This window comes from Polypterus senegalus, chromosome 8 (assembly GCF_016835505.1).
Source record: "Polypterus senegalus isolate Bchr_013 chromosome 8, ASM1683550v1, whole genome shotgun sequence".
Lineage (NCBI taxonomy): Eukaryota > Metazoa > Chordata > Cladistia > Polypteriformes > Polypteridae > Polypterus > Polypterus senegalus.
In genome coordinates, this window is record NC_053161.1 from 144,439,752 (window position 1) to 144,462,650 (window position 22,899).

The 22,899-nt window shown below is 34.6% G+C and overlaps 1 protein-coding gene across 1 annotated transcript in view; it reads right to left on the reverse strand.

Moving 5' to 3' along the window:
* Window positions 1-22,899, reverse strand: part of zdhhc17 (zinc finger DHHC-type palmitoyltransferase 17) — a 133,937-nt gene that overhangs the window by 83,031 nt on the left and 28,007 nt on the right. The window contains exon 2 of the mRNA XM_039762198.1: window positions 10,041-10,263. Within this exon, the coding sequence (XP_039618132.1) occupies window positions 10,041-10,263 (223 nt within the window). The remainder of the gene's footprint in view (window positions 1-10,040; window positions 10,264-22,899) is intronic.

Sequence of the window (22,899 nt, forward strand, 5' to 3'; positions counted from 1 at the left end):
GGTTGGAACTTCCAGATACAGGAACATTTATAATGTCCGTAATCATGGGATTTCAATTGATTACGGACAGGTATTCTGCACTGAACTATTTTTGTGATTTCTAAAACCAGTTGGCTGCACAAGTGATGACTTCGATAGATCATATTAAAAGGGATGAATACCCTTTAACATGATATACCTAAATCATCACTTGTGGAATTGGACTCGTCCGCCTTGGCAGATGGACGACTGAGACGGAACTACGTTAGAAGTGGTGTTATTTTTCCTTTTTTTAATCATCCCGAGGTATCCTTTATTTACTCAATTCAAGGGGCTTCAAATACAGTATATTCAAATATATACCTGTATAAGCAGGAGTGGCAGAAAAAAGGCTCAGAAAGAGACAGAACTGAAGTAGATAGGAGAATGCACAGATCTCCCAAGACCCGACGCTGCAGCATTCCCTCCAGCCGAGAGTGAAAGTGGGAGTGAAAGTGCAAGTGAGTCAGGCCAGTGAGATAAAGAGTAATATACAGAAGATTACAAAGGATATAAGGAAAGATACAGTATAAAGAATATATACATGACAAATGAGAAGCAACTTCAGGATATTAAAGACTATTTATATAATCGCTTTGAGGCAACATTTAATGGTATACTAGAAAAATTGAGGATAAAACAAAGGAACATGCTAACAGGTTTGAAAATAAATTTAGACCACTTGGTGCTCAGCTTGAAGACTATTGAAATAGCTGAACAAGTAGCTTCCACCGAAGATAAAAAAGCAACAGCAACAATACCCAAATGCAAAGGGCTTGCAGACAGACTGGATGCACTGGAAGATGGATATAGAAGAAATAATATCAGAATTGAAGGTCTCCCTGAAAACTGTGAAAGCTCAAACCCAGAGAAATTCATTACTGAACTATTCTCTCAAATAACTGGAAAGGACTGCAAATCAGACACTGGGATATCAGTAGCTTACCGCATATGTGGTTCAAACACTTCAAAACCTAGAGGCTTCATTGTACATTTGAATGAATTACAATCTAAACTAAATCTGATGTTGCTTATCAGACTGAAACAAGAGTTTATATTTGAAAATAACCGCATTCATATTTTGCCTGATTTTTCAGGTCTGGGGGAGGAGAGAAGAGCAAGCTATTTCTGTCCTTTTTATCCCCACAATTGTAAATGCCAACATAACAACAGACTTCACAACCATAACTCTTGGTAATCTTGGAAATTAAGGCTAAAGCTGTCATATGTAATAATGTACTACCTTAATTTAAGACTATAAAATGACAACAAAAGTTAAGAAGCAATCTCTCCATGACCAAACAATGAACTTTGTGAGATGGAATGTTAAAGGTCTCAATCACAAATTAAAGAGGAAGAATGTATTCTCTCACCTAACAGGTTTAGACGTTAAGATAGTACTTTTACAGGAGACTCAGTTTCGGTTGCAAAAAGACTGGTCTGGCCAAATATTACACTCCAGCTATATAAAGAAAACTAGATGTGTGGGAATCTTAATTCATAGAACAATTTCATTTGCAGTATCAGCTGTAGTATTTGATCCTGAAGGGTGATTTGTGGTTGTGATGGGTAATTTATTTAATTGTAAAGCTATTTTGAAAAATATCCCCAATGTGGGTGATAGAGACTTCATCCAAAACATATTTGCATCCTTTCCTAACTTGAACATTAATAACATTATAATCACCAGATGAATATTTATGCAATGAGATGTTTTGTGTTTTATATTTGTAATTATTTTAAACCTGTTTGCAGAAATCTGTTTTCATATTAAGACCTTTATCTGTTGATCAGTGTCAAAAGGCTAAATTAAATCCACTGCAATTCAAGATTGTAGGGAAATAAAAGGTGAACTGTATATAAACAAAAAAAAATTGACTACTAAGCCTTAGTATGTGAATGGACAACTCAAAGCCTGTATTATTACTTTGACACCATTTGTGTTACCCATCTTTGGTAATCTAATCAAAATCAACCTCAGCATTAACATTTGCAGTGCACCATGCAATACATGTCTCTGATAGCTATCATTGAGTATGGGATTTGTAAAAGCAGTTTTAATATTTATGATGTACCATCTATGGGAATGACAAATGCAATGCAATTCATTACTAAAAATGTTTGAGATGTGCCATCTTTTGGAATGACTGAGACATAGCAACCAGACAGATGCACAGACATTCATCCTTTTATTAAGGTGGACGGCTCATGAATACTCCATTCTTGTTTGATTTCAGAAGCAGTCATTGATATGTTTCTTTCAGGCTCATTTATTCATGCCAGAGGGCACTTCCTCTAAGATAAGACAACCTGTAGCTTTTTGTACAGTCACTGATTAGTTGTAAAAAGATTACATTTTTTTTTGGGGGGGGGGTAATTTGCATTTATTACAAGATCATCTTATAACAGAATTCATAGGCAAGCCAATGTGTTTTTGCAAGCTTGGAAATAAAATCTCTCATGAAGAATTTCAAAGTGAGTTGCCAATATACCACTACTCAAAAAGAAATATGATTGCACACTTGAGCTGCAAGCGCCAGTATTATCACTAAATTGAAAGGGAAAATTTATTAGTATGACAGAGTTATTACCCCAGGCACAACAGTTCAGGAGTCCAGTTTAAAGGCATGTTATGCTGTTTAGCTTCAGCTGGCTAAAGCTTAAAATACCCCATCAGAGAGTGAAACTCTAAACAAATTAGTGATTGAAATGGATAAAGCTTTTAGAGAATATAATGTGGCCAAAAACTTTCAATTGCTGTCTTTATCTTGCAGAACAGGGACATGTTGAAGTTTTAATATTAAAAAAAATCAATCTGATTTGAAGTCAAACTTTTGACTGTTTGAAATAGTAATAATAACAACAATTGGTGCTCACTGCCCAATACATCATACATTAAATAAGTAGTTTTTACATAGCTGGTAAATATTATTCAATTATATAAACATTGGGTTTTGTAAGAACATATACTAAACTGGTCATACTCATTTTATTTCCTGTACAGGAGATTTCTGTGTCAATAGCCTTCACAAAGATTTGGTGACAAAAGTTCCCAAACTCATTTCTGGTGTAAACAGGTCACCCACCACAAGACATTCACAGGCTCTTTGGAAGATATTAGCATGGCTTATACAGTATAAACTTAGTGATGCAAACAGAGGTTCTCTAGAAAGTTTGTGGGAAGTATATGGAAGACATGTATCTGGCAAGATACAAGTACTTAATATGGCAAACTTAAACATGCCGAATTTATGTTACATGGTTTGCCTGATACTACGTTCTCTGAACCACATGAATATATAGTTACAAATATTAGCCCAATAGTACACAATCTGTATCCACATAAAATAGGGCTGTCAAGCATAAGTTACTCCAAACCTAGGGTTCAAATACTCATATTTAAAAATAAATATGTTCAAAAGTAGGTGAAAAGTTATAAGTGCTACTATGTATACATTTGTATTCAATGTGATTTATATACATTAATATTATTTTTGCTTGCTTTGTGTTGAATGGAGCAATAATGACTCCACATAAAAAGGACTTTCTGAGCACGTAATTTGACATCATCAAAGATAAAAGTGGATACAAGACATTTCACATGCCTGTAATGCATATCTGAAACCCATACAAAATCGCACACTATTGCTTAAAGTTAAAAGCATACAAACCTTTAGCCCTCTGCACCCTGCCCACTCCAGCCCTCTGCTCAGCAGGTGCCAAAGACTTGAAGTCAATGCCCAAATATATTCTATAAGTCAAGGCATGAACAGTCTATTCGTGTTTCATAAAAGTAGTTATTGAAAGTACTAAATGTTGCATTGTAATGATCTTTAAGTATTCCTTCATCATTTTTATTTGGCAAACATTTCCAAAAAATGCAATTTTGAAATTCTGCAAGTTTAAAAATGTTTAAAATAAATGTAAAGAAGCATAGGGTACAGTTTAAAAAAAATATATAGAAGGTACATCAAGCATGTGGAGCAGTCCGATTTAATAGGTTGACAGAGTGGGCACCAGAAGTGAAAGAATAACAAACAGGTTTAAACTAAACAGAATTATTTTTCCACTTTGCAGATTCAGTAAAATAAAACCCATGTAACTTTAATTCTTCATTTCATGTTTGCTTTAGGAATTGTGTCAAGCCAGTAACCTCAAAAAGACACGTGTTGGTTGAGGTAAGTATGCTTATTTGACATTGAAAATTTTAGAAAATTCATTGGCCCTCATTATCATCATCCCACCCTTGCCTAATTATAATGCTTTTGTGTTTTCCAGCAACATGCAGTATTTAGCAATTAACTTACTTAAGAATGCCATTTACGATGTCTAAGTTTGGAGTTCATTGAGAACATTTACCTCTTTAGTATTCCCATAGTGCTGCTGTTCTACCCAATGCAACATCAACTCATTAATCCACTTGATATTGCACCGACAACCCTGCCAAATAAAAAGGCTTTTGTACACTTGCATGAACTCACTTAATGTCATGTCTTTTGGGAGGATATTTTCTTTATTATTTGTTTGGCTTGAGTAACAAAACTGCCTTTACAGTAATGTCGGGGGCATGTCTGAACCAAATATGGTGCCTTCTGTGCAACCCCAAATCACTATCAATGATTGTATTCTTTCTCGTCAGAGTAACATCCATCCAGGAAAATGTTTTGATTCATGTGGATATGGCTCAGCAAAAAAAAAAGTAACTAGAATAAACCTAAACCATGTCCATTAAACTCTACAGTAACAACCCTTCCTATGATTTAACAGCAATTCTGCAGGGGAATAGTGGCTAAATAAAACCAAATTCAAAAAAAGGCATAAAACATACCTTTTAAAAATAACTGCTGAAAATTAAAGCACTTGCATCAACAGCACGAAAAAAATGAAACTTTTTGTGAGTATTTATGTAGCTGAATAACATAGTTTCGAAGGTGCTGTAGGAAAATGTGTTATTATTATCATAGCAATCAACAATTAACTGCCAGATTTAATTCTAAAGGCATTCTTCTAACCAACAGACATATTTCATTCTTATACTTTCCATTGCTCCACCTGAAGAAATATTAAACAATAATATTTCCTTTCTGAATATCTAAAGGACATTGTTTTATTGATTACCATTAAAAGTTTTACTTTGCTGGTTAATATTTCAACTCATCACCAATAAAAGCCCTAAGGCTTAATTATTTCCAAAACGTGCATCAAATGGAACTGAACTATCACGACGTGTAGATTTTAATATATACCACATAACGTTTTATGTTGTATTAATTTAATCATATTATATTTCCACTTATTTCATTGCATATTGAGCTCTTAAATGGAAGAGTGGTTTATAAAAATAAATTGAAATTAAATTTATTCAGAACATACAGACCATGCAAAGCAGCGCATTTTGCTTAATACCATTGAAAACACAACAAAAGGTGCTTTTTTAAAGACATGATTAATTCTAATAAATATACTGCAATCTAATTTCTCAAAATTTATAAAATACATAGAATAATCCATCAGTTTTATACCCTCTCTTAACTCAAAGGTGGCAAAAACAAAAGAAAAAACAAACACACAAACTATCATGACAGTGCTTCACATGTTGTGTCTGGCACAATACAATGTAATCTGCAATCAACGATTAAACAAGACAACTGAATCATAACCAATTAATTAAATTAAAGCTGGGATTGAACAACTCTCACCAAACATCAAAAACTTTGAAAATGGTATTTAGCATAAACAAGTAGAAGGTCTTACACACAGGTTATTAAGAACATTAATTAGAAATAAAATATTTGCCACAATGACCTACAAGAAGTGGACATGTACATGGGTTAAGGGATTTGAATTGTCATTCTCAAAAAGGCTATACAGACAAATTTTAAAGAAGCAATAAAAAGTTCAATTCTAAAAAAGCAATAAAAAGTTCAATTGAGTATAAGATAGTTTAACACAAAAAAGGAAACTGGATAATACTCTAATAACAGTGCATTCAGAGTATTGGTTTAAATTCTGTTCACACGGATTAAAAAAAATGAGCAACAACAAAATATGTGCAGCGATGATCAAAATAGCACACCCCTGGGTTAAAAGGGCTTGTCATACTTTCACCAGTTTGAAATGATTGTGTTGGCTCAGGATCCTAACTTGGTACTCCAACATTTCTCAAAGACATCAATAAACTGAGGTCTGCCTAATCCTTCTACTTAAATAATGTGTAACTTACTTAGCTTGCTAGGGTACAGTAAGGTGAAATCAATTCCAGTTGGAAAACTGAGAAAATAGATTGAGATAACAGCAGTAAGAGACATCCTGAATGGGATCATAGCAGCCTTCTCTATGATACTTATTTTAGAATGACAAAAGATACTCACTCAATACATGAACTTACCTCTTAATATCAATGTCAAAAAACAAACTAATGGGTAGACGGATAGCTGAACAAAAAAACAGCTAAATTAACTTGAAGTCAATGCACAAATATATTCTATAAGTCAAGGCATGAACAGTCTATTCGTGTTTCATAAAAGTAGTTATTGAAAGTACTAAATGTTGCATTGTAATGATCTTTAAGTATTCCTTCATCATTTTTATTTGGCAAACATTTCCAAAAAATGCAATTTTGAAATTCTGCAAGTTTAAAAATGTTTAAAATAAATGTAAAGAAGCATAGGGTACAGTTTAAAAAAAATATATAGAAGGTACATCAAGCATGTGGAGCAGTCCGATTTAATAGGTTGACAGAGTGGGCACCAGAAGTGAAAGAATAACAAACAGGTTTAAACTAAACAGAATTATTTTTCCACTTTGCAGATTCAGTAAAATAAAACCCATGTAACTTTAATTCTTCATTTCATGTTTGCTTTAGGAATTGTGTCAAGCCAGTAACCTCAAAAAGACACGTGTTGGTTGAGGTAAGTATGCTTATTTGACATTGAAAATTTTAGAAAATTCATTGGCCCTCATTATCATCATCCCACCCTTGCCTAATTATAATGCTTTTGTGTTTTCCAGCAACATGCAGTATTTAGCAATTAACTTACTTAAGAATGCCATTTACGATGTCTAAGTTTGGAGTTCATTGAGAACATTTACCTCTTTAGTATTCCCATAGTGCTGCTGTTCTACCCAATGCAACATCAACTCATTAATCCACTTGATATTGCACCGACAACCCTGCCAAATAAAAAGGCTTTTGTACACTTGCATGAACTCACTTAATGTCATGTCTTTTTGGGGAGGATATTTTCTTTATTATTTGTTTGGCTTGAGTAACAAAACTGCCTTTACAGTAATGTCGGGGGCATGTCTGAACCAAATATGGTGCCTTCTGTGCAACCCCAAATCACTATCAATGATTGTATTCTTTCTCGTCAGAGTAACATCCATCCAGGAAAATGTTTTGATTCATGTGGATATGGCTCAGCAAAAAAAAAAAAGTAACTAGAATAAACCTAAACCATGTCCATTAAACTCTACAGTAACAACCCTTCCTATGATTTAACAGCAATTCTGCAGGGGAATAGTGGCTAAATAAAACCAAATTCAAAAAAAGGCATAAAACATACCTTTTAAAAAATAACTGCTGAAAATTAAAGCACTTGCATCAACAGCACGAAAAAAATGAAACTTTTTGTGAGTATTTATGTAGCTGAATAACATAGTTTCGAAGGTGCTGTAGGAAAATGTGTTATTATTATCATAGCAATCAACAATTAACTGCCAGATTTAATTCTAAAGGCATTCTTCTAACCAACAGACATATTTCATTCTTATACTTTCCATTGCTCCACCTGAAGAAATATTAAACAATAATATTTCCTTTCTGAATATCTAAAGGACATTGTTTTATTGATTACCATTAAAAGTTTTACTTTGCTGGTTAATATTTCAACTCATCACCAATAAAAGCCCTAAGGCTTAATTATTTCCAAAACGTGCATCAAATGGAACTGAACTATCACGACACGTGTAGATTTTAATATATACCACATAACGTTTTTATGTTGTATTAATTTAATCATATTATATTTCCACTTATTTCATTGCATATTGAGCTCTTAAATGGAAGAGTGGTTTATAAAAATAAATTGAAATTAAATTTATTCAGAACATACAGACCATGCAAAGCAGCGCATTTTGCTTAATACCATTGAAAACACAACAAAAGGTGCTTTTTTAAAGACATGATTAATTCTAATAAATATACTGCAATCTAATTTCTCAAAATTTATAAAATACATAGAATAATCCATCAGTTTTATACCCTCTCTTAACTCAAAGGTGGCAAAAACAAAAGAAAAAACAAACACACAAACTATCATGACAGTGCTTCACATGTTGTGTCTGGCACAATACAATGTAATCTGCAATCAACGATTAAACAAGACAACTGAATCATAACCAATTAATTAAATTAAAGCTGGGATTGAACAACTCTCACCAAACATCAAAAACTTTGAAAATGGTATTTAGCATAAACAAGTAGAAGGTCTTACACACAGGTTATTAAGAACATTAATTAGAAATAAAATATTTGCCACAATGACCTACAAGAAGTGGACATGTACATGGGTTAAGGGATTTGAATTGTCATTCTCAAAAAGGCTATACAGACAAATTTTAAAGAAGCAATAAAAAGTTCAATTCTAAAAAAGCAATAAAAAGTTCAATTGAGTATAAGATAGTTTAACACAAAAAAGGAAACTGGATAATACTCTAATAACAGTGCATTCAGAGTATTGGTTTAAATTCTGTTCACACGGATTAAAAAAAATGAGCAACAACAAAATATGTGCAGCGATGATCAAAATAGCACACCCCTGGGTTAAAAGGGCTTGTCATACTTTCACCAGTTTGAAATGATTGTGTTGGCTCAGGATCCTAACTTGGTACTCCAACATTTCTCAAAGACATCAATAAACTGAGGTCTGCCTAATCCTTCTACTTAAATAATGTGTAACTTACTTAGCTTGCTAGGGTACAGTAAGGTGAAATCAATTCCAGTTGGAAAACTGAGAAAATAGATTGAGATAACAGCAGTAAGAGACATCCTGAATGGGATCATAGCAGCCTTCTCTATGATACTTATTTTAGAATGACAAAAGATACTCACTCAATACATGAACTTACCTCTTAATATCAATGTCAAAAAACAAACTAATGGGTAGACGGATAGCTGAACAAAAAAACAGCTAAATTAAAATATGTAATTATCAAAAAATTAACTGATTTAAGGTCAAATGAAAGAATCAAGGAATGTGTACATAAAAGGACATATATGAAAGATAGATCGATCGACTGAATAAACTGAGGATTGAAAAAAGAAAAGAACTAACAGATGGAAACATGACCAAATGATTTATGCACGCAAAGCACCGTGAGGGGTATAGGGGGCACTCATCATTATGGCCCGGACGTAATCAGGATAATAAGGCTGGAGTAATTTGGAAAAGTAATAGGACAAACAAGTACCTAGCTTCGTACTTCCCTATCCCTCAAGGAAAGGAAGACGCAGCTGCGGCCCAACCTCACCCTCCTGCTGATGCTCCTCGGCTCTCCTCCCCCTTTTCCTCCACTCAAAGCATCCTCGGGAGGAGGCAGAGCCCGAGGAATATGCGTCTACTTTATTAATAGCCCTCGACACCTTTACAGATTTGTATGATATCACAGTTTAATGTAAATGATTCGAAATAAACAAAACAACATATAAATAAATATTTCCTCAAAAGGTTTTCGAACATTTGACACCCGACTGATCTTCGTAGATCAACAGCTGCACTTTCCTACCTCTCAAGAATCTTTAGGAGAAGAATGCATGCATTTTCAATGACTACACGGCATAACAATCGCGTTAACGAAATGACACACCGTCTCTTGCTGCTGTCGCGACCTGCCCCCTCTACTACAAACACAAACGAGCGTAGGAAGTTAAACAGTACACGAACACAACAAGACCACTTTCTGTCTGCCATATGCAAAGCAACATTTTCCGCACGCGCATAAGCAGCTCATGCAGAGCTCACCTCCGGGTGCAGAATAGGGACGCAGCCAGCTTCTTTCTCGTATTCATCCATCGTATCAGCCATCTTGCTAGCGAACGCCTCGCTGCATGCTGGGAAAGCGCTCTCCCAAGAGTCGTCGAACAGCAATGGGCGGGAACACGGGGTGATGGGCGGGGAAAAGGCGGGGATAGGAGAACGGAGGAAGTGGTGAAGGCGTGTCTCGTCTAGCCTGCGTCTGCCCCGCCTACGAAAGTAAATAGATAGGTTATGCCAGTCTGTTTTGAATCTCCCGCCGGTAAGCCCACGCGAAAAGAGGAGCGCTACATCGGGCATGTCATTTTAAGTAAAAGTAGGTTCACTTTGATGATGCTACGGTTAGTATTGTTGCCGCACGTATGAACTTCAAGGTTCGAATACTAGACTAGGTACTGTCCATGTGAAGACTGCAGATTTTTTTTTTGCGAGACTGCGTATATTCTTTCCTCGAACCTGTGTTTTTTTTCTTTACATTGAAAGGGAAATGCATGTTACATTAATTTGAATCCATTTAATTGCATTAGATTATGTGCGTTTTTGCTTTGTACCCAGTGCGGCCGTGCTGAAATTTCCCGACTCAATTATGGATGTAAGATCATATAATGATAAGAGGATATTAAAGTGAATTTCAGATGAAGTTTCAGATTAAGATGAACACAGTTACAATGGCACACGTATCTCTCGTCAGTAATCTTAATTTTTAAGTAGGCATCTTCCTTTTCTCATACAGACGTTCATTTCATTTGGCTTCAACTTTATTTTAAATAATGTTGCCGCCTGTTTGGCTTTAGAAGGTACAGTTCGTCAGGGAAGTCGTTTTTTGGATTCGTGTTTGAAAATTTTTCTTAAAAATCCTGGAACATTGAGTGATAAACAGGGTGAAAGATTCCATCAAGTTACCAAGGACATGAAAATAAGGTACTAAGAGATGTTGGTATGTCAGGATGATGCTGGGCGAGAGCTGGGTGATTCGGGACACACCAGAGAAATTGTACAAATGACATGCCACCAAACAAAAAACTACAAACTGACAAAAACTAGAGAATTTATACTTTAAGTCAATGAAAATGTATTTTTGTTTAATTTACATATATGTTTAAATATAATAGATTGACTTAGTGTTTTCATGGTAAATTGGCTTAGAACAATTTTATAGGTTAATAAATTATGTAAATTGTTACATTTTAATTAAATTTCCTTTTAAAATTTTGTTCTTAAATGTGATGTGATGGAAACATTCCAGTTATATTTTTGTTTTGTTCATGAATGCCAATAAAAACAACCATTCATAATTAAAACAAATTTTTATGAGTTTAATTTTGCAGGCCTGTATTACCTTTTGAAAATAAAGCATCTTTCAGAACTGACTTTCTTTTAAATTTTGGCTATTTATTAGCACTACACCAGTTAAATTTTAGAACCAACAAGTTTCTGTGTGGCCCTCACCCTTTCTAGAACTGGTAATTAAACTTTGTTTTAAATAGTACCTGTTATAAGGTTCACCATCACAAGGTGCTCAGCAAAACAAACAAGAAAACATTTCAGAAAACAAGATAAAATACATCATATTTCAATTTGAGATAAATGAGAAGACACATTAGTATGAAGGAGTAGATAAACAGTATGAGATGCCAATACAGTAGAATTACTCATTGGTACTGTACAGAACTACTATAACAGTATTTCTCTAGTTTTGGTTGTTTGTTTGATTCCTAATCTTGGATTATGCAAAACTTCAACTAAAAACATCGATGTATAGTCAGTTAAAACAGAAGAGTCAAAATGTAGTTTTTATAAGTGATTTGAATGCTTTCACTGAGGGATATTTACAAACAAGGGACATAGTTGCAGATTGTCAGAAGCACAGTGCTAAATTAGCAATCACTAATAGTTTGGAATGGTCAGAAGGCCCCCATAAGAATATCTCGGTTGTCTAGTTAGCTCATATTGGTATTATATTCATAAGTATTGTTTACCCCAATCCCAAACCATGACTACAGTCCCCAATATATCTCTTCTCCCCAGTAATAATTTCTGTCTTCAGTACTAATCAATTCACTCTCAGAACCCATTTTTCTTGCTTGTAATGTCTCCAACTAAGACAAAACTAACGTCATCTTAATCTCTTAAAACCAAGTGTAATTTCTACCACTCTCTGCCTAATCCAAAACCAAGTACTGGACATTTACTTTCACTTCAGATTGGAATATATTTGACAGCATTTCCTATTCTCCAAACCTACAGTCAACTACAATTTCTTGTACTGTCCCCAGGCAGCTGCCAACAACAGCTATGCTCTTCTGCATTGACACCACCTCACTTAGGGAGAATTAAAATCTTGAGAGCTGCTCCATTCCTTCCTGGAACTAGCCATGTCCAGACCAGACTATAGCTTCCAGTCCTTATCTTACGTATCAGAACCAGGTTCTCCAGCACTACTTCAAAGACTCTGAAAACAACTACATTCTTTAGTAAATTTTCCAAAAGAACTCGCTATAGATCAAAGCATTGCTTACCACACCGTCAGAAAATACTAGAATCTCCAACACCACTGAAGATTTTGGCAGAAACAGTTTAGTTCCTCAGTAATGCATTCATTTTTACCAAGTCATCAGAACTTGTTAGACCGTACAACGGTTCATACCCCGGGGTACAGCTTTTTCACCTGTGTCATTAGTTAATTGTTTACCAGTATACATTCAAGGGTTGTCAGCTGTCATTTGTTTATTTTTGGATATTTTTGCCATCATTCAATGTTCATATTATAAGACTGTGCATGAAGTTATGGATTCATTTTGCTCTGCAGTGATCTATCACCTTCAAACTTGACAGTAGTATAAAGCCAGGGCTGGCTATTAAAATTCCATTAAGTACTGTGCGATCGGTTCATTTCCTTTAAGGGTAGATCCCTTGTTTAGAAACTGATGTTGAACATGCATAGCCATCTTGATAACATTCTGCATTCCCATGACACTGCGGTAAATGATGCCTGCATAGATATTTTTCATTCCTCTTCTTTTGCAGTACTCCTTCCAAATCTACTTGATAATCCTAATGTAATAACCCCACAGCATTTTAATAATACAATCTGAATTTGTACAAACCATATATTCAAAATTAAAAAGAAAATAAAGGTAACTTGAATCTTCAAAGAACAATCATCTTTATTTTTAGCAATATGTTGTTTTTTTTTTTGTTTTAAGCACATCACCCCTGCATAGCAGTTTCCATGTAGAAAAAGGGAAACATTTTTGTTCATTTAAATTGATTCATATTATTTAAAAAAATGTTTAATGGGGATTATTTACATTATGCTTTTTTCAGTGTTCACTGACTATCAGTACTTCAGTGACTGATGAGGGAAACACAGCAATTTTCTGACTTGAGTGAAACTTTCTTACAGTTGCTGTCTTTCTCTCGTGTACCCCTCTGCTTTCTCACCCTCCTGCATCTCAGCAAACTGAATATACAGCAATTGTAGTTTTATGTAGGCACATTTGTAGTAGAAGAGAGATGTACCATGTTCTCAGTTTAAGGATGCAATGAGAACTGAAGTAAAAGGGCACATTTTATTTGCTGAGCAGAATACAATAAATACGCTTTTGCAGTAATTTAGGCTCCTTCTTCACACCTTGCTTGAGGAAGGGGCCTGAGCTTCCTCAAAAGCTTGTTTATTGCAACCAACTCAGCCAATAAAAGGTTAATTTTGCTTCAGTTCTCAATGTTAAAATAAAATTTTTCATTTTATTCAACATTACATGTTATTATTGCTTTTAATACTGTTATTATTATTTTGCTGACATCATCACATTACCATTTTGTTGGTTTATTTCTCATAGGCAAATGTCTGAATTCTATGATCCTGCATGGTCGCTACGCAAATGTGTGTCATGTGACCTATGACATAATAGCACTCATGGCATATAAGAAGGGGACTCGCATTAAGCAGATTTTAATTTACTGAAGATTTGCTAAAGACTTATACTCAAACAAAACAAAATCTTATTTAGGAATTATTTCTTCTTTAGAATTTTTACTTGGTTGACACATATGATTTTTGATCAGTGTTTTGGTTACAGTTGTAACACATCCTTGCTTTACCTACAGCTACTCTTTATCTAAACTCCTAAAAGAAAGACATTAGTTAATTTCTGCCACTCTTTAAAATAATGTTTAATTCAATTCAGTGTTTTTTTCATATTTATTTATTCTTTTGCCTTAACTACTTCACGATGGTTTGAGATATCGCCTTCAAACCTGACAAATAAAGTGGCTGGTAAGTTATTAATATCCATCTTCTGCATCAATTGGAGGATTCTTTATATCATGTTACAAAAGCCACACAACTTACTAAACAATAATGTGCCATTCCTTGCTACAAAACTGTATAATGAAATGTCTCTAGTCTTGGTTATTTGTTTGATTTCTCATCATAGATAACGCTGTGTATTCTGGCTGATGGAATGTCATTTATTAATTGTGCATAAAGTGTTCATCTGTTCGTTTTCATTTGTGATAGCTGTATTAACAAGAGTTGAGTGCAACAACATGTTAAGACTGCAACAAATTATTTTTTTCTATCAGTTATAAACATGGTGTATTTTATTATTTGGTGTTAGTTTCTGCATAATTACAAAGAAAATGTAAAATATAATGTAAATAGTTTGTTCTTTCCCATTTCAATGATGCACATATCTAAAAAACTTTTTTTTTTTTAAAATGAACATCCATCAATCCATCCATTATCCAACCCACTATATCCTAACTACAGGGTCACGGGGGTCTGCTAGAGCCACTCCCAGCCAACACAGGGCACAAGTCAGGAAACAAAGCCCGGACAGGGCACCAGCCCACCACAGTTAAAATGAACATATATGAGTGATATACAGACCAGATAGCCAAGCATATATTGACAGCCACATTTACAAAGTGTTGCCATTAAATATTTTAATAGGAATGGTCTAATTCTCTTCTTGGTATAAATGCCATACATATAAAGTTAATTGTCACTTAAAAATTGGACCTATGCGAATAGGAGTATGTGATTATGTGAGCCAAGTGATGGGCTGGCACCCTATCCAGAGCTGGTTACTGCCCCAGAGTCTGAATAAGAGTATCTATGCTTGAGAATGATATATTATGTGTTACATAAACATTCTTGCTCATTTCCAGCCTACTGTGGAGTATTTATAAAAAAGTATCTTCTTCAGTGCTATAAAAGAATGTCAGCTTTGTATAAGAACTGAATAATCAGCCAATAAATGGTGTAACACCTGAAAAGAATAGTGTAATGCAATGCTTAACAATTGATGTTAACTGTAATTTGATTTTGACTTAATATAGAAAGAAGCGAAGTTGAAGATAAGTTACTAGATTTTAAAATTGCATCTGCAGCACTTGGTTTAAATAATTGAGATACAAACCTTGCTGATCAGCCATCAACATACAGACAGACCTTAGCAGTTCAGCTGCAAAAAAGGTAAAATAATATCTATGTAGTTGGCTATACCGCATATACTGCAGGAAGAATCAATTTCTTTATAGATGGATAAAACCCTAATTAATCATTAATTTGTAAAGTGCCTTTACTCCACTCAAAGTCATGTGATATTAGCTTATTTTTGTTTCAAACTGTCTAAGTTTATTTGTGAGTTAGTTTTAATCTAAAGATAAAAATCTGTCCAGTGCACAGTACTAATTTTGTGCCACTGAGTTGCAAGCAAATCTGCTATACCTGATAATTTGGTTTGAGGACATGGTCAGAGAACAGAGTAAGGTTAGCCAAGTTAAGGAATCATTTGCAAAGCATGGCGTCAACAGAAAGAGAGAGAGAACGAGATATGGAGAATTATAAGGGTTAATTAAGCTTTGAAGAATTATGAGATTTGAGACTGCCAAGATTGAGTAAGTGAGCCCAGGTTTTAAAGATGGCAAAAGGAAGCATTTGTGTAGTGCTTGTACTAAATAAGAAAGTCAATTCAGTGAACTTTGAAATGAAGGAAGCTTACTGCGAGGTTAAGAATTGGTAATAGCAAGTGAATGTAGTGAGGAGTCAAGCAAAATGACACCTTTTATTGGCTAACTAAAATGATTACAATATGCAAGCTTTCTAGGCAACTCAGGCCCCTTCTTCAGGCAGGACATCTTAAAGGTCAATAAAAGGTGTCATTTTGCATGGCTTATCACTACATTCATAATGGCTAACATGGTACAACACCTTAGTTACTAATAACAAGTGAGAAAAACAAAGGAGTAGAAGAGAAAGTGCCACAACAAATGGAAGGGGAAGTAATAAAAAATAAGTTACCTTGACAAATCAGTATGGTCTTTTGAGAACTGCTTCACTGTTTCTAGAAAAAAGGAATAAAATGTATTTGTTGAATGTACTCTAACAGTGTCTGACTCAGGAATGCCTGTTTTTGTTTTCTGAAAAGGAACACTGTTTCACTTTTTTTTACCTTGAAAATAACAACGCTCAGAGGCTATTGTAATATATATTTAAATTAACTTCTCTTTATTTGATGTCATCATGCATGCATGTTTGTTACATGCATAAAAAGTAAAAATAAAGAAATATAATTAAACCTATATCCTGATGAAAAACTGTTGGAGGGCAAAACAGACCTAGACACCTGGGTAACAGTGGAATACAAAATTTATTGAAAGCAGAAGCTTGCACATACAGCATATGTGACTGCTGAGTTAATAAATTAATTAATCTTTTAGCTTTTTCTTTAATCTGTCCAAAAATGTTTAAGGGTTGCATGTCTATGGAAAAAACCCAGGAACTTTACAAAGTTGACAGGAACTTCAGAGACGGAAAAGACAACTACATTTGGTGAAGTTTCATGAAAAAATCATTTGTAAAGTCAGAACAAAGGATATCACCAGCAATGAGCAAAAGTAGCTGAAATAGCTGATGTAAATGGCTTATACGGTTGTCAGAGAGTGATAATGAAACAGCAAGTCATCTCAGATGATGACAGCCATCCATTAAATGTAGTCTTGACCTTCAGCATAGCACAGAGGATAATTGCTGCTCCAGGAATTCTGTCCTCAGTGCCATAGAGCTTTTCAAAAAGAACCAAAAAATTACTAGGCGTGTAGAGAGAAAGAGAGCATCTTCATAGGTATGATGCACATGTCTTGGGCTTACTGATAGAAGTAGTTATTTAAGGATTGTTTTTAAGTGATGGATATATTATTAAATGTTATAGAATATTATTCTTTTGTCACAAAGTACCTTTTGTTTCTGTCTCTGTGGATGTAACTTAAAAGACAAAATTGTTATGTGGAAACATCACTAAATAAGAAATATTACAATATTTTAATCCTTAATGGTGGTGGCAATGAATCAGATTGAATCTGAGGTGCATGACTAAACAAGCATGAAACTTGAAACCAATTGACTGCCTGAGCAGTATCATCTCCAGACAGAGGAGCAGCTACAGCGACAGACTGCTGTCACTGTCCTGCTCCACTGATAGACTGAGGAGATCATTCCTCCCCCACACTATGCAACTCTTCAGTTCCACTCGGGGTTAGTGGTCCACAATAGAAATAAAATCTTGCAGTACTTCTTTATATTTCTTGCTTTGCACCCCAATTAATACAAGTTATTGCCAATATACTAACAACTCAATTGTACTTCACTTACTCAGAATATGGAATCAATGTAGGAAGTATTTTAAGGTAGAGAAGCTTTTATCTGTGTCACCTCTGCATGAGAACCACCTTTTTCCACCCTCTCAAATATACAAAGTTTTTAATGTCTGGAAAACACTCGGGTTTAAATCACTTAGACATCTGTACATAGACAACATTTTTTTGCATCTTACAAACAATTACACTTTCAATTTAACTTTCTAGCAACACATTTCTTTCACTATCATCAAATTAGAAAATTTGTTAAACAGAACTTGAATTTTCCTCACCTCCAACCTACCTCTACGCCAGAAAAAATATTGATCTTGAGGACTCAGACAGCATCTCCATAATATACAGTATAAAACCTTTTTACAGTCCCTCCCTTCCAAAGATCCAAGAGGACAGTGGGAAAAGGATCTCTCACTCAACGTCTCAGAAAAGGAGTGGAACGTAGCATTGCAGAGAATTTACTCGAGCTCTATATGCGCAAAGCATAGAATTATTCAACTCAAAATTATATATCGAGCGCATCTCTCTTGTTTAAAATTGTCCAAAATGTTTCCAGGGTAAGATCCAACCTGCGAACACTGAAATCAAGTCCCAGCCTCACTGGATCACATGTTTTGGGCCTGCACCAAATTAACATCATTTTGGACCCAAATCTTTAAATGCCTTTCAGACAACCTTGGTGTCACAATCCCTCCTAATCCACGAACAGCTGTGTTTGGTGTTCTTGCAGATGGGCTTAAAGTGGAGAAGAACAAACAAACTGTAATTGCCTTTACTACACTATTGGCACGTAGACTTATCTTGCTCAGCTGGAAGAATCCTAACTCACCTATTCGAAATCAGTTGGTAAGTGATGTTATATACTATTTGAAACTGGAAAAAAACAAATTCGCACTTAGGGGATCTGTGCAGAACTTTTTCAAAACCTGGCAGGATCTAATCAATAACATTGTAGAAGAAGCATTTAAATTGAGAAAGCAGGTTCTCTCCCATCTTTTACTCCATTTATCTTTATTCATTTATTAATTTATCTATTTACTTATTTTTACTAGCTTAAAGTTTTACTCTGCTGGCCAAGCTCTCTTTCTCAGGGTTGGGGGTTGATTTGTTTTGAACCCTTTTGTTTATTTTTGGAAAACGTCAGTTATTTGTATGGAATGTTATCTAATTTTAATAAAATCCATAAAATTAAAATAATAATAATAATAACTGTACAATCTTGTGCTGAAAAAAATAATTTCCTGTAGATAATACTTACAAGCTGCAATAAAGATATTTATGTGGTATCTCCAGACTTACCCCAGTGCCACTCTAGATAATCTGAGAATGCTTTAGGAATAAAACCTTTCAATGAGATTTTATGATAATGATTGTAATTCAGCTCTTTATAAAATGTTTTTTTCTCCATTAATTAGTGTAAGGAAATGGTACTCAGCTCCAGTCCTGGAGGTCCACAGTGGCTGTATGTTTTAGCTTTAACCAATTTCTTAATTAGAACCCATTTATTTAGTGCTAAAGCAATATGTTTTTGTGGGCTTCATTTTAATTAACTAATTTGTAAGAATTCAGAACCCTTAATTGCTTATTTTAGTTTTAAACTGCTGTATTTCGATTTTAATTGATACCTGTTTTCTTAACCAGATTTCAGTTAATAATGAGGTGAAAATCACAAAGGAACCATCAGCTCTCCACCTAATGTGCTTCCATTTAAACCTGTACATATGCATTAAGATGTAGCTGTGTTAATATAATGTTTTAAAATAAAAGAGAGCAAAGGGAAGAACCTAGAGGTACAAATCTGCTCCAGACCACAAACATATGAATGGTGTTCTCAGAAAATGAAAAATCTATAATGTGATAAAGATTTGTCTTGCAAGAATGAAAGTACTAACAAGCCATATTATTAAATACCAAATTTCATTATCTTCTAGGCCTAGATTTTAATTAAGAAACTAGTTGGACTGAAAACCTGCAGCTGCTGTGGACCTCCAAGATTTGAGTTGAGTATCCCTGGTGTTAAGCACGGTCAAATTCAAATCAAAATAGTATATCTGATACCTCTGTCTTAACTAAGACTCTTTAAAAATGAAGTGTGGTCAAGGCTGTTATTGTGGAAAAAGTCAACAGGCTTCTGCTTTACTGGCTCACATGTTTTAGGTTGGTTCTCTTTACTTGGAATACAATCTTTGTTTATTTATTTAAAGATTTTGGTATCACAGCAATCCATAATCAACTGATTTTGGTCATACAAACAGCCATTACTGCTTAATAACCATTCTGTTACGATGACTAATACTTCACTGCTTGCAAGCTGTTATGTCTAACCTGTACATGATGGTAATATAGGACTAATTACTTTGTTGCAATTAAAAGTAAAAAGTAAAATTCACCTTATAAGGAACAATTCAACAGTTCTTTAGGATCTGGCAGGTTTTATCAAGTTTGTCTTGAAAAAACAGAATGCTGAGCCATTAGAACATTATAAAAAGCTAGACAAGAATAGGCCTTTCAGCCCAACAAAGTTTGCCAGTCCTATCCACATAATTCTTCCAAAATAACACCAAGTCTAGTTTTAAAGGTCCCTAAAGTCCAACTGTCTGCCACATTATTTGGTAGCTTATTGCATTTGTTTATGGTTCTCTGTGTCAAGAAGAACTTCTTAATGTTTCCTTCCATGATCCTTTTCCTAAATTCCTAAATTTATTCTTAACAAGTTTCCAACTGTGTCTCCCATGTTCCTGATGAACTCATTTTAAAATAGCAGTCTCAATAATAATTTCCTTCATAATTTTAAACACTTCAGTCATGTCTGTTATTAATCTTTTCTGCTAAAACTGAAAAGGCTCTTTTAATCTTTGTTCATAATTCACCCCCTGTACCCCTGGAATCAGACAAGTCACTCTTCTCTGGACTTTTTCCAGTGTTACTTTGTCTTTTTACTATCCTGGAGACCAAAACTGTACACAGTATTCCAGGTGCCATTTGAATATTTCAGTACCTTGTAGTGATTAGTTCAAAGTAAGTATATTTCTATCTCTGCTCTCCAGATAGTTAACATCAGGGAATAAATTATCTGGTTTTAGTAAGATGCAACATTATGCTGATTGCTATTGTAATTGTATTGTATTTATTGTAATAAAATCAATTAAATTCATTCAAATTTAAATAAAAGATAAAAAATGATGTCCCAGACTAAAACATTCTGGCGAGTTTCTAAAAATTGTGACAGAGGTGTATGTGGCACAATGGAGCAAGACTAGCATTTGCATTAATCTGCAAAGACACATGAGATAAGTTACCAAGTAGTGTGGTAGATAGTAGGACTTATTTTGGGAGAATAGAGTGAACAGGATTGGCAAGCTTGTTGGGCTGAATGACCTGTTCTCATTAAATTTCTTGTTTTGTCATGTTCTTTAATGTAATGCCCCACAGCTAAAATACATTCTTTTTCCAAGACTAATAAAATGCAAAATAAATGTACAATTGGTTCATGTAACCGTCCATCTGTCTATCATCCAACCCACTATATCCTAACTACAGGGTTACGGGGGTCTGCTGGAGCCAATCCAAACCAACACAGGGCGCAAGGCAGGAAACAAACCTTGGGCAGGGCGCCAGCCCACCGCAGTTCATGTAACCACTTTTATTTATTTATATATTTCGACAACGGACTGTCATATTTTTTATTTATTAATCAGTGAATGATTTTTCCTAGTGTTATGAACAGAGCCCTAGTTTCTGGATATGGTTACTACATTTTGATACATACTGTATTTAAGAATTTCCTTTAATATTTCAAATTGACATATCAATTCATATATTGCACATAAACTTAATTGCCAAAAATTGAAAACAGGGTGAGGGGTGCAAAGTCTATTTAAAGCTGAATGTTTCTGGAATTAATTAAGCAGTTAATACCTCTGAATGCTGAAGTGCTTGTACTGTATGAATTCAAAGGTCAGCTCTTGACACTTGTATTTATGGTTAGCATGGCTGGTAGATTAGAACTCAGTAACTTTACATCAGTATAGGTTTGCTTGGCGCTTCCTAGGGGAGGACAAGACGACTTGTAGTCTTTTCACAATAAACAGTATCTTAGTGTGATTTGGGTATAGAGCTCAGAGGAAAATGTCAAGAAAACAAGCCATCTTGGCCCACTACCAAAAAAGCCCTGCCTCAGAACCAATTCAAGGAATACAACACAAAGTTTATAACATATCACTTTTTAAATGATTGTTTAGGCAATTTAGAAATTGAGCAACAATTGCATGGACAAATGGTTTGGACAAAGCATGCAAAACCACAAGGGTAAGTTCCTCTATTGTGGGCTGTAGTTTAAATGAACTTTTGAAAGTGTTATATCCAAAGCTCTCGGTTCTGAAATATTTAATTAAACTATAAATAGGTATGCTTTTCAAAGTAGTCACTTAATAAGCATGAGGCATTTTGAAAACTGTAATTATAATTAGGGTAGGAAACAAAGAGTGTAATTTAAAAATGTGATCATTTAAGGAAATGTATTTTGGGTGTACTGTATTTTATAAGGATATTACAGAGCATCACAGAGCCCCAAACATTAGACCCAGGTACAACTGGATTCAAATGAAGTATTTTTATTGTAAAAAATATCTTTTCATTGGCTCTTTAAAAACATTTCAAAGCAGTGTGGTGTAGTGGTTGAGGCTTTGGACTGCACCCCTGAGGGTGTGGGAACAAATCTCACTACTGACACTGTGTGACCATGAGCAAGCCACATGACCTGCCGGTTTCTCCAATTGGAAGAAAGAAATGTAAATGTTATATTTGAGCAAGGGTTCCTCCCCTGGCTGAGGTTCAAATTCTTATTCAAAGTCTTTTTTGTTCATTTCTGAGGCTTTAATTTACATTATTGTTACTTGTGTTTATTATTTGCTGTATTTCCTATGCCTGCCTTATGTTTCTTATGTTTTGTGAGTGGTTATGCAAGAGGTGGGGAAACATTCCCATCAGTGCAACTGTCTGCCTTCACACCTATATAGGCATGGACCTTTATAGTGTGCGAGAGATAGCCAATTAGAGACTGGAAATGATTATTGGGCCAGAATGGACAAGGTCAAGATGGACGATTTAGCCAGGACTTTGGGAAAAACCCAACTCTTTTCAAAGGATGTCCAGGGATCTTTAATGACTACAGAAAGTCAGGGGGTTT